Raw genomic sequence first — 13,485 nt, forward strand, 5'->3', positions numbered from 1 at the left:
AATGGAAAACAATACTGCGTTTGTGTGTGGGAGAAATGGGCTTCTTTTGACAACATAATTTTATCACCAACACATTGTCTATGTTGGCCAGGCTGGTCTTGAACTCCTGACCTCAGGTGATCCATCCGCCTCAGCCTCTCAAAGGGCTGGGATTACAAGTGTGGGCCACCGTGCTTGGCCTTATTAATTCTTATTCAATTAAGAGGGCAAGAAAAACATAAGATGGATAAAGCTGATGTACTCTTCATGTAAGTGATTATAAAGTTGCTACCTGCTCATACTAGATAGACAACCAAACACAAACTCAATTTACTTTGGTAATACAGTAATTAGGCATAATGAGAATACTACAGATACTTAGTGAAATATGCTGCCTTTTAATATCCTATCATAGGATGTTACACACTCTTGAAGGGAGTGAAAACACGAGTAAAAGGAAAACAGCAGAAAAATTCTGTAAAATTCACACTATTCTATTTATTTTTTTTTGAGACAGAGTCTTGCTCTTTGGCCCAGACTAGAGTGCAGGGGCACACTTTCAGCTCACCTCTGCTGGGATTACAAACATGAACCACACTATACCTAGCCTGAATGCAGATTTTTTGCAATTAAAAATATTTTACTGGCTGGGTGAGGTGGCTCATGCCTATAATCCCAGAATTTTGGGAGGCCGAGGCGAGCAAATCACGAGGTCAGGAGTTCGAGACCAGCCTGACCAACATTAAGAAACCCCATCTCTACTAAAAATACAAAAATTAGCCAGGCATGGTGGTGCTGGCCTGTAATCCCAGCTACTCAAGAGGCTGAGGAAGGAGAATCGCTTTAACTTGGGAGGCGGAGGTTGCAGTGAGCCAAGATCGTGCCACTGTACTCCAGCCTGGGCAACAAAGTGAGACTCCATCTCGAAAAATAAACAAACAAGAACATTACTTCATTGCCATCATTTAAAAATAATTTTTAAATATCCTAAATATCAGAGGCAGCTCAGAAGCAAGTCCACATTCTGATTTTTAATTAATCATTTATGCACAAACCTAATTATTATTTGGGAGTTAAGTTTAATTTAGCAGATAAATGTACTTGAGACATTAGGAGATAAGAGTTTTTATTATAGCTATATGTCACTAACCATCACAGAACCTAGAACAAATAACAGTCTGAACTTTGTTTTATCATTTATAAAAAGGTAGAATTTGAACTACCTGAACTCTAAAATTCATAGATAATATGGACAAGGTACTAATTGTAATGTGTCCAGAAAGACTTGATATGAAATAAATTTTACTTAGCAACAGACTTCAAATTCAGCAATTGAGACTGGATGAGATTTTAGCCAGGTGTGGTTGGTGGCTCACACCTGTAATCCAGGTACTTTGGAAGTCTGAGGCAGGTAGATCACTTGAGGCTCAGGAATTCAAGAAGAGCCTGAGCAGGAAGGTGAAATCCCATCTCTACCATAAATATAAAACTTAGCCGGGTGTGGTGGCGTACTCCTATAGTCCCAGCTCTTTGGGGGGGGCAAAAGGGGGAGGATTGCTTAAGCCTGGAAGGCATATGTTGCAGTAAGCCTAGATAGTGCCACTTAGCCTGGGTGACAGAGTGCAATCCTGTCTCCAAAAAAAAAAAGGCTGCCTGAGATTTTATCTGAGATAATACAGTGGTAACTGTTCTGAAATATAAAGCTTATATAATGCAATTTGATAAAGAATAACATGATCATTTTATACTAATATGTTATGTTTCTGAGGTTGAAATACTAAGTCAATTTATGATTTTTTTAAAGTTTTTTTTTTTTCAATCACTTAAGTAACAGAGTAAGTTTTACTGTGGCATTTAATCAGTGTTTTCCAACAACCAACTAAGGCTCAAGTTTAGCCATTATACAAGTGTGAATCCTAATGATCAATGAACTATTTGGGTAGTAGATAGTAGTGGTATATAATAACAGAAGTAGCTAGACTATGGCTCAATCAACCTATCTTTCTTCATCAGTACTGTTTTCCATGATGAATGTCAACAGTATCGGGAGGCTTAGAAGCTAAATCTCAGCTTTATTACCTATTGCTAAGTTTCTAACCTTACATTCTAAACAACACGTCCATTCTCTGTCAAGTAAGGATAGTACATGCTTTCTTGTCTATTACATAGAGCTGAAAAATCAATATACACCAAAGAAATTCAGAAACTATAACTCCTAAATAAAAGTGAGGGCTGTACTATTACCTCCTTATATTTTTATATAACTATATGCAACTATGTATTTATTACAATGTATGCTCGATTTAAGGCATAGGCTTATTTTCAAGAAATAAATCAATAAAAGCACAGAAGCTGGAAAAGAAATACTGTACTAATCAAAAGTTAATTGGTATAACAAAAGGAATGCATGAAATAATTTTGTTTTCTATTCACCTAAGTTGTCAATCAGAACATTTTGAAAATTGATTTTCACCAAATTTTGAGCCCTCGCAACTGGTATAGATTTAGGCTTTGAGTCTGTGCATCAATAAACATTTTACCATGGTCTTTGGCACCAATATATATCCTTTGTCTGCTCCTTTAAGTCTCCTTTTCTGTCTTTTTCATTAGGAAGCTATTTGCTCCCACCATTTATAGGCCTAAACCTCAAAAACAGTACACACAAAAATGACTAAATTTTAAAGCTAAAGAAGTAAGCCAGAAACTAAAGCTTTAGGGATAAAATTAATGAGAATCTAGTATATTTTTTTCTGCCAGAAAGAAAGGGGTCTCAATCACAAAGTGATTGAATATTGCCAGTCTAAGGGCATCTAAAAAAATGAAATGTTTATGGTAATAGGAATTTTCTAATATTAGCCCAGACAATGAATCTCACTTAGAATGCAAGTCCTTGATGGGTGGACACCAAACTTTTTTGTTCTGCCTCACATGGTAGTAGGGAAGTAGAGGAAATAAGGTTCTTAAACAATTTCTCTGAATCAAGTAAATAAAGAACTACTTAACATTATCCAGGCAATTAAATTTAATAGAACCAATAGTTAGGCTTTAACCAACCATTTTCATTCAAAGTATTATTAAAAATTATTTTAATTGAACAAGAAAAACATGTAATACCTAATATGCTCCACTTTTAGGTTTAAAAAAAATCGCTCTTATTGCCCAGGCTGGAGTGCAGTGGAGCAATCTTGGCTCGCCACAACCTCCACCTTCTAGGTTCAAGCGATTCTCCTGCCTCAACCTCCTGAGTAGCTGGGATTACAGGCATGTGCCACCATACCCAGCTAATTTTATGTTTTTAGTAGAGACAACAGGGTTTCTTCATGTTGGTCGGGCTGGTCTCGAACTCCCGACCTCAGGTGATCTGCCTGCCTTGTCTTCCCAGAGTGCTGGGCATACATGTATGAACTACCGTGCCCAGACAAAAAAAAAAAAATTTTTTTTTTTTTTTTTTTTTTTGAGACGACAGTCTCACTCTGTAACCCACCCTGGAGTGCAGTGATGCAATCTTGGCTCACTACAATCTCTGCCTTCCTGGTTCAAGCGATTCTCCTGCCTCGGCCTCCCAAGTAGCTGGGATTATAGGCGCCCACCATCACACCTGGCTAATTTTTGTATTTTTAGTAGAGATAGGGTTTCACCATGTTGGCCAGGCTAGTCTGGTACTACTAACCTCAGCCACTGCACCTGGCCTATTCTTTAGGTTTTAAGCGATAGGCGATGAAAAGAAACAAAAAAAGAAAAAAAGTGACAGATGATGGTAGAAAAATGGTCTAAGTGAAAAATTACAGGTTGGGCACGGTGGCTCATGCCTGTAATCCCAGCACATTGGGAGGCTGAGGCGGGTGGATCACTCGAGGTCAGGAGCTCATGAACAGCCTGGCCAACATGGCGAAACCCTGACTTTCCTAAACATACAAAAAATTAGCCGGGCGTGGTAACACGTGCTTGTAGTCCCAGCTGCTCGGGAGGCTGAGGCAGGAACACTGCCTGAACCCAGGAGGCAGAGGTTGAAGTGAGCTGAGACTGTGCCACTGCATACCACCTTGGGCAACAGAGTGAGACTCCATCTCAGGGGGAGGCAGGGAGAATTACTTTTTAGCATTATAGGCATAGGTAACGTAGACATTCAAAATGCTATTAAAAAAATGTCACATATTTTTTCCTTTAAAAAAGGGAAAAATCCTGAGAATACTGATCTCTAACCTTGTCTTTTAGTCAAAAAATGTAAAATGTTGAATATAAAATTCTCTATTTGGAAATAACATACTTCCCTAGTCTTTTGTTCCTGCAGAAGGAATGTTTTCCCAGAAATTGCCTTAATTCAAATTCTGGTTATTAGTAAACCAGTCAACAACAATATTAAACCGTCTGTCTGTACTAACTTTCATACTTACTACCATGCAGTTATTATAAATTGTGAATCTTGAAAGGGAAAATTAGGAAAGGTTTAGTAAACTGTAGAAAAACAGAACCCTGAACCAAAAAAAATATTAAAATATTGTTTTTATGAAGCTCTTAAAGCAATCTGTACAGTAAATACCCAACAACCGCCTAAGAAATTGTCAACGATTTATTTATATTTTATTATTTTATTTTATTTTAATTTTTTGAGATGGAGTCTCGCTCTGTAGCCCAGGCTGGAGTGCAGTGGTACGATCTTGGCTCATTGCAACCTTTGCCTCCTAGGTACTGGTTCAAGCAGGAACTTTTTTTTGTCAACTTTTAAAAGACACACTAAATCACAATTAACACCTCTAGCTGTCACCTTGCAGTGTCAACAGGTTACTTTAACAGATAAGTCAGAAAAGATGAAATTAACTAAAAGTACATTCATTCCTTTAGTGTAAAGCAGTATGTTGCTTTACACTAAATTATCAATCCCATTAAGAGTACCGTAATTATCACTAACCAAACTGCAAGAGATTAATCACTTAGTATTAAGGTATAATTGAGGACAATTTAAAACATGGCTTAAAGTCTATTATTTCAAAAATAAAAATTCAGAAGCCACCTTCCAAATATATGTATGTACATACATTGATAGGTAAAAACATTATATATAATGATGTACCTGATATATTACTATATATAATAGTGAAAACTCTATAATAAGAGAATTACAGGACAAAAAAGGAAATCCCATGGTGTTAATCCCAAGTTCCTTCTTTAAGCAGTCATTGCTTTTTTTTTGGAGACAGTCTTGCTCTATCCCCAGACTAGAGTGCACTGGTGGGATCTTGGCTCACTGCAACCTCCAGCTCTCAGGTTTAAGCAATTCTCCTGCCTCAGCCTCCTGGGATTACAGGTGCATGTCACAACACATGGCTAATTTTTTTATATTTTTACTAGAGAGGGTTTCACTATGTTGACCAGGCTGGTCTTGAACTCTTGATCTCAGGTGATCTACCTGCCTTGGCCTCTCAAAAGTGCTGGGATTACAGGCATGAGCCAACGTGCCTGGATGGATAAGCAATTGTTCATTTGCTTACCCAGGCACGTAAAGTAACCTGTTGACAAAGCCTTTGGATGAACAGAAAATTCAGTGATATGCCTGCAATATTGATTCTACCCACTCTACTCCCCAGTAGACCACCTAAAAGGATGACAGTGTACAAGGCAACCCAACTAATATATCAGGGTTTTACCATGTTTCCCAGGCTGGTCTTGAACTCCTGGTTCAAGCGATCATCCTTGGCCTCCTAAAGTGCTGAGATTATGCACATGAGCCAGCATATCCAGCCCGGCTTCCTTTTCAAAATTCAATGGTATGTCCACAAACTGGCTGTTTTAACATCTAAATATACATCAGGCTGGGCATGGTGGCTCACGCCTGGAATAATCCCAACAATTCGGGAGGCAGAGGTGGGTGGACCACTTGGGTTCAGGATTTCGAGACCAGCTTAGCCAACATGGTGAAACGCCCTCTCAACTAAAAATACAAAAATTAGCCAAGTGTGGTGGCAAGCACCTTTAATCCCAGCTACCGGGGAGGCTGAGGCAGGAGAATTGCTTGAACCTGGGAGGCGGAGGTTGCAACGTGGCAAGTTTGTGCCACTGCACTCCAGCCTGGGTGACGGAGTAAGACTCAATCTCAGAAAAACAATAAAATTAACTGTAGATCACTTTTATTTTCCACTGTTATACAATTTTACATGTATGAATATTCTGTGGTATGGTTAAACAATCCTCCTTTGACTGACATGCATTTTATTTTTCCAGTGTTTTATTTTACAAACAAAATGACAATGATTATTCCTGACTGTGTCTCTTAGCACACGTAGTCTAGTATAGTTCAAGGATTAATAAGTAAACACTTTTATTCAAGGTAAATGGTTCATTCATGTTTACACTATCTTCTATTTATGGCAAATGATAATGGTTCATCTCCTATGGTGGTAAAATTTCCTCTTTAAAAGCCTGAGAAAAGTTTGTTTTAAGTTGATCTAAAGAAAAATTCTAAGTAGAAAACAAACGATAAAGGAAATTTTAAGTAAACAGTAGCATAAGTGGTATAACATCTAAATGTTCTTCCTAACAAATGCCAAGGTTCTGCAGTCTGACGAAGAATTTCCACCAAGAAAATTTCCTTCAGTTTTCAATAGTGAAAACTGTTTGACTTACTTAATCAAATTAATAAAATCTCATTATCATATGAGTTGTTTTTAGATTTAGGTACATCCCAAAATAATACAGACAATAGGACTTAAAACTTACTGTCATATAAGTGTTCCATGTCTGCAACTTTAGCTGGGTGTCAGCTTTAAGCAAACAGGAGAGGAACAGGAAGACATGAACATTTATGTAGTCTAACTCTGTCATTCCAGGACCTTAATAAAAAAGATTTAAGATTCTTTCTGATTTAAAGACTTAGCATCTATCAGTTGACGGATCATAGGTTTCTACATGAGTCAGTCAAAACACCAGGTAGCAGGATTAGTTTTGGAAAAATTCTGCCTAGCATTGTAGATGTCGTATATGAAAACAAAGAAAGCCATGTTTCCAGATGCATTTATGCTATAGCACTTGTACTCTACTGAAGGAGATTCCTACAGAGAGATCTGCAGTTGCCAATATGAAAGCACAGAATAATGCAATTCATAAGTGACTTAAAGTATGAGTTACATGATTGCTTTTTAAGTCAAATATCTGGAGCACGGAATATATTTCTACCCAGGAATTAACTTTCTATTAAGTGCATAATATGAGAGCAAGAGTGCTGGTGAGTACCAAAATCTCAGTAGGACAGGGAGAAGACATCTGCTGAGATAAAACAGATGAAAATCTCCTCCATGATAGTTTAGTCTTGTTTCAACTTTCACTCCAACCATTCAACTACACCTGGAAGACTATCTTCCTATAATGCAAACCTGAAAGACCATCTTCCTATAATGCAAACCTGATGAGAGCTGCTGAAAACTGTTCAGTGGCTCAACATCACTTTTAAAGGTCAGTAACTCTGTGATACGTTCCTCCTTATCTTCTAGTACATGATTTTTTCTCCATCCTCATCTCCCACCACCACCTTCCAGCTACACTATACTCAGATACACCAAACTCTTGAGGTCCCCTGAGTATACAATGCTTTCTTTCACTACTAACATTGTTTCCATACCCTTGGGACACCAATCCCTTGCCCCTCTTCATTTGGTTAACTCCTATGTATCCTTTAGGCCTCCAAACCTGGATTAGTTTTCCTGTAGTGTCTTGACCTCTTCTAATATGTCAGATACTATATGTTGTTAAAACTGCGTGGTTATTGTTTTCCCATTTATATGTGAGCCCCTTAGAAGAACAATTTTTTTTTTTTTGAGACAGAGTCTTGCTCTGTCGCCCAGGATGGAATGCAATGGTGCGATCTCAGGTCACTGCAACCTCTACCTCCCAGCTTCAAGCGATTCTCCTGCCTCACCCTCCCAAGTAGCTAGGACTATAGGTGCAGCCATCATGCCGGCTAATTTTCGTATTTTTGTAGAAATGGGGTTTCACCATGTTGGTCTCGAATTCCTGACCTCAGGTGATCTGCCCTCCTTGGCTTCCCAAAGTGCTGGGATTACAGGCATGAGCCAGAAAACCAGTTTTCTAGTTATGTGCTCACGAACATTAAAAAAAAAAATCTGTTAAGTGAATGCATCACTTAATGATTTTGTGACGAGGCCTCACCTATCAATATTAATCATGAATTTCTTATAATCATGAATAAGTCACAAATTAGATAAACGTAAGGCAAATGACCAGTCTTTCCAGCTTTCTTTTGTCTTTGTTTTTGTTTTTACATATTCAGATTGGGTCTCACTCTGTTGCCCAGGCTCAGTACAGTGGTAAAATCATAGCTCACTGTAACCTCAAAATCCTAGTCTCAAGTGATCCTCCCACCTCAGCCTCCTGAGCAGCGCATAATGCTGACTAATTTATTTTTATTTTTTGTAGAAATAGGGTCTCTATGTTGCCCAGGCTGGTCCTGAAACCCTGGCCTCAAGTGATTCTCCCACCTAAGCCTCCCAAAGTGCTGGCGCTGGGATCCAGCTTCTTAATGATGCCTTTCTATCTCCTCTTGTAAAAGTTTTGGGCTTGGGGGCACACAAACCTATAATCTCTTTCACTCTTTGAATTATCAGATCAAAATTAATTGGGTTTAGGAAGTGGCCTCAGGATAGACTTTAAGATAGATAGAATATTCTCAGCAGCAATAGTAAACATCTTTGTTATACTTGACGTTTTTCTTTAACTTCTCTCATCCCCCCAAAAAGGTAAAAATTCTATTATAAATACAACGTAAACATTTCAATGAAATCATTATATGCAACCACAATCATTACCCAGAGATCTGCAGAATACACAGCGAATCTATATTCTTTATCTATAATGACCAGAGTTACATACAATTTTATTTGAAGAAATTTGCATGTCTTGTGTACACTTGTTTTAAAAAAAGACAAAAGAGACATGATAATCAACAAGGTAATGTATTAGGTATATAAAAATAGTACACTATTACTTCTCTTACTTAAAAAAAGAACTATATCTAATACATGTACTTTATTCAACCCTGGATTTCACAATAATAGAGACAAAAATACTGTAAAATGTTTCTGAGTGTATGACATGTAATATTTAAAAAAAAAATTTTTTTTGAGACAGAGTTTCCCTCTGTCGCCCAGGCTGGAGTGTAATGGTGTGATCTCGGCTCACTGCAACCTCCGCCTCAATTGACTCTCATGCCTCAGCCTCCCAAGTAGCTGGGAGGCATGCACCACCACACTCGGCTAAATTTTTGTATTTTCACTAGAGATGGGTTTCACCATGTTGGACTCGCTAGTCTAGAATTCCTGGCCTCAAGTGATCAGCCAGTGTCAGCCTCCCAAAGTGCTGGGATTACAGGTGTGAGCCACTGCACCCAGCCGTGATACATAGTATTTTTAAAGTTATAGCTCCAAACCCTTAAAAAGTACTAAAATAGATTCTGAAAGTGATACATTAACCGAACATATTTTCCTGAATCATTCTCTTCCCAGAATATTCTAGGGTTTTTGTGAAATACAGATGGGAATGAGACAGACTTGTGGGGTGCGGAGCTTTGACCTCTAAATCAGTGTTAAAATTAAACTAAGGCCACTTTCTGTGGGTATACATTCTAAGGGAAATTGGATTATTTTGTGAATTGTTAGGAAAAAAGAAATACATCTTAAGTCGTGACAACTGGAAAAGAATAGATTTTGCTCTCTGTGAGTAGAGAAGAGTGAAATAGAAGATAAAAATGAATTCTCTATATGCTAAGCCTTGAAAGGAGAGTAGCGATGTAATAACATTATTAGTCTTTACTGATTTCTTCTTCTAACAAAGGCTGGACAGTTTAACAGAGACCATGAGAGTTTCAACTAAAAAGTATATTCAAGTCTTAATACAAAATATACCAATGTTTCTTTATCAGTAAAAATAATTACTAAAAATATGTACTGCACAGGGTCACTGTAAAGATAAAATAATCTAACAAAATGGGCTTTATGAACAGTCATTATATCTTTACATGCATATTTTGTTGCTATATAATTTGTAAGTCTGAAGTATGTTTGCTCTCCAGCTGAAGAAGAAAAGAATTTAAATGAAATAATTTTATCCAATTAATCAAACAGAAAAATAAAGAGCTCCAGTTAATTGAAACTCAGTTATCCTCTAACTGAAATTAAATTTTCATAGTAAATTAATTGGTACTTTTTTTTTTAAAAGAGGGAGTCTTGCTCTGTCACTCAGGCTGGAGTGCAGTGGCTCCATCTCTGCATGTTGCAACCTCCACCTCCCAGGTTCAAGAGATTCTCCTGCCTCAACCTCCTGAGTAGGTGGGATTACAGATGCCTGACACTGCACCTAGCTAATTTTTGTATTTTTAGTAGAGACAGAATTTCACCATATTGGCCAGGCTGGTCTCGAACTTCTGACCTGATGATCTACCCACTTCAGCCTCTCAAAGTGCTGGAATTATAGGCATGAGCCACTGTGCCTGACCATAATTGGTACATTTTTATACAGAAGATCCCTAACTCAAAAAGTTATACAGTGTGTTATGAGAACAGAAAATAGATTAAGCTAAGAAAAGCAAATAGACTAAAGAGGCACTATAGGTATTCAAATTTCTTGAAATAAGAATCTTCTATAATTATCTTAGAATGCAATATGCTATAACTCCATTTTTGCAGGATCTAATAGAAATTATAGCATAAGGACATATACAGCTTAAAGACGGGTATTATTATTTACTGGTTTTATTTTCACTTTACAACACTATAAATTTGTGATACTGTTTTTAATCAAGGCTAAACTTGCAACACTTCAAATCATTAGACAATTTTTCATTTAAAAGACAAAACATATCTGGGTTAAAAAACCATTCAAGGTTTTATAAATTTTTAATTTTAGTTATATACTAACAGAGTCATCTCAAAACACAGAAATATAAGGTACAGAAATACATGGCAAGATTCCCCTAAAAAGAAATGATGACAGCTTCAAAGTTTGGTATATATTATACTAATTAATTTACTGATAACTATGTTAATTTTACAAGAATAAGTGACACAGATGGCCAGGGCAGGGAATAAGACATTTTAGTAGGTATTTCTCAAGGAGGCATTACCTCAATGAGACAATTAGATGTTCAGTTCAATTATGATACCATGCTATTGTTACATTATTACACTGGCTTCCTTGGTTACCAGCAAGAAAGATTCCGGGGGCGGGGGGAGGTCACAAGATAGGAGGGGACCAAATACAACACTATTCTCTACAACAGAAAAAACATCATCCTATCAAAGAAAATATACCTTTACATTTTCCTTTACTAGTAACAGAGTTGTATGACTCTATAGCTTTTTATCTCTACCAACTGGCTCTTCTTTTAAACTTTTCTCTAATTTATGATTCTCACTGCTTGGCAATGAGCCATCCCCACTATATAATTCACCCATGTAAACAATAACCACTTGTATGCCCAGAGCTATTAAAATATATACATATAGAACATTGAAATAAGTAAATGAATAAAGTGATAATGACAACACATTAAGGCAACAAGTCAGGATTATCTCATAAGGTGATTTTTCCCTCATAGGTAAAGACTGACAAGAACTATTCTTCCAGTGATCAATTCTCTATGATCTTGTGACATGTACTACTTCTTAAGTCATAGGTTCTTAAAAAGTGAGAAAAAGCAAAGTAAATAGAGCACAAACACGATAAAGGACATTAAGTAACCCAAAAAGTAATTAACAAAGGAGTAAACTTCCATTAACAGTATAAATGCTTTAAACTCCAGAATTAGGCCAACTTTGAGGAGTAAACTGACAATCACTGAACAGATTCTGCCATGAGAAAGAAAAAGGTCACTGAACAGATTTTGCCAAGGGAAAGGAAAAGTTTTCCTAGTTATTTAAAAAGAGTTTTTGATAGAATTCATCCTTTGAATCTACTAAGGTGTAAACAAACTAAAAATAACAATTCAATTTTCCGTAAAGATAAACATTAAGACTTATTTGAATTCTATCAAATACTGAATTGTTTGACTTCTAAAATAAAACAGAAGTAATCCATAAACCCAACGATTATACTTCTAAGATTCTACCTGCAGAGATTTCTACAAACCCCAAAAGATGTATGTATCAGGTTATTATGAACTGAAAATAACTAAAATCCACTAATGAATAGTTAAGTAACATATAGCATCTTAATACAATGGTTAATTTGAAGTGTTTAGAACGACGTCAGTGATACGTATTTATTGACGCTGAAAGATGTCTCTCGACATCAACATTGTGTGAGAAACTGGCATCTATTTGTCTAATAGGTACAGTGGGACAGCATTTAAGAAAAACTTCACACCTATAGCTACAAGATCATACAGGGAGATACAGAATAAATAACTGTGAATAAATGTTTCTAGGTGTAGAATTTGGGTGGATATTTTTTCTTTGTATTTTATATATTGCTTGTGTATGAGGGTATGTATGTTATTAAAAAGCATGTATCATTGAAAAACAAAAACACACATGGAGTTATTTAAGAAACATTGTTAGAGGCAAAGTCAAGAGAAATGAACATAGTATATAGTACCTTAAACGGTTGGTGTAGGTATCAACACAGGTCTTCATTTTGGCTAATAATGTACCAACAGAAGTTTGACATTCTGACTGTTCTTCTTCCTCTTCACCATTCTCTGTAGAAAGTGGCAACAACAGGGGTACCATGGCAGTACAAGAAGCAATGGCCCGGAGCAATTCCAGCAGCGCCCGATAGAGTGGCACATGTCTTGCCATGTCCAGAACTATAAGGAGGAGAGAAGCAGAAAATGAGAAAATGTGCAATATAAAAGTAGGTCCACAGCAATGTAGCTTTTACCTAGATCTTATGATTACAGCTGACCTGGCCGGGCACAGTGGCTCATGCCTGTAATTCCAGTACTCTGGAAGGCCAAGGCAGGCAGATCACCTGAGGTCAGGAGTTTCAGACCAGTATGACCAACATGGAGAAACCCCATCTCTACTAAAAATACAAAATAAGCCGAGTGTGGTGGCATATGCCTGTAATCCCAGCTACTCAGGAGGCTAAGGCAGGAGAATACCCTGAACCCAGAAGGCAGAGGTTGCAGTGAGCCAAGATCACACCATTGCACTCCAGCCTGGGCAACAAGAGCAAACTCCCCCTAAAAAAAAAAAAAGTTGACCCTTGAACAATATAGGTTTGAACTACACTAGCCCATTTATAGATTTTCTGCCACCCCTGAGACAGCAAGACCAACCTCATCACTTCTACTTCCTTAGGCTACTCAACATGAAGACTCTAAGTATGAAGACTTTTATGACAATCCACTTCCACTTAATGAACAGTAAAAATATTCTCTATGATTTTTTCTTAATGTTTTCTTTTTCTTAGCTTACAATATACAATACATACAACATTCAAAATATTAGTTAATTGATTGTATGCTATCAGTAAGGCTTTTGGGCAACAGTAGGCGAT

At 37.1% G+C, this 13,485-nt stretch overlaps 1 protein-coding gene across 50 annotated transcripts in view; it reads right to left on the minus strand.

The window, feature by feature from the left end:
- BIRC6 (baculoviral IAP repeat containing 6) overlaps positions 1 to 13,485 on the minus strand; it is a 250,707-nt gene that overhangs the window by 30,809 nt on the left and 206,413 nt on the right. For all 50 annotated transcript variants that reach the window (XR_013526681.1, XR_013526680.1, XR_013526682.1 and 47 more), the window contains one exon: positions 12,580 to 12,790. Coding sequence is in view for 45 of the 50 variants with exons in the window: in XM_078349545.1 (XP_078205671.1) it covers positions 12,580 to 12,790 (211 nt within the window). In the remaining 5 variants the exon portion in view is untranslated. The remainder of the gene's footprint in view (positions 1 to 12,579; positions 12,791 to 13,485) is intronic.

Source organism: Callithrix jacchus, chromosome 14 (genome assembly GCF_049354715.1).
Source record: "Callithrix jacchus isolate 240 chromosome 14, calJac240_pri, whole genome shotgun sequence".
Classification (NCBI taxonomy): Eukaryota; Metazoa; Chordata; class Mammalia; order Primates; family Cebidae; genus Callithrix; species Callithrix jacchus.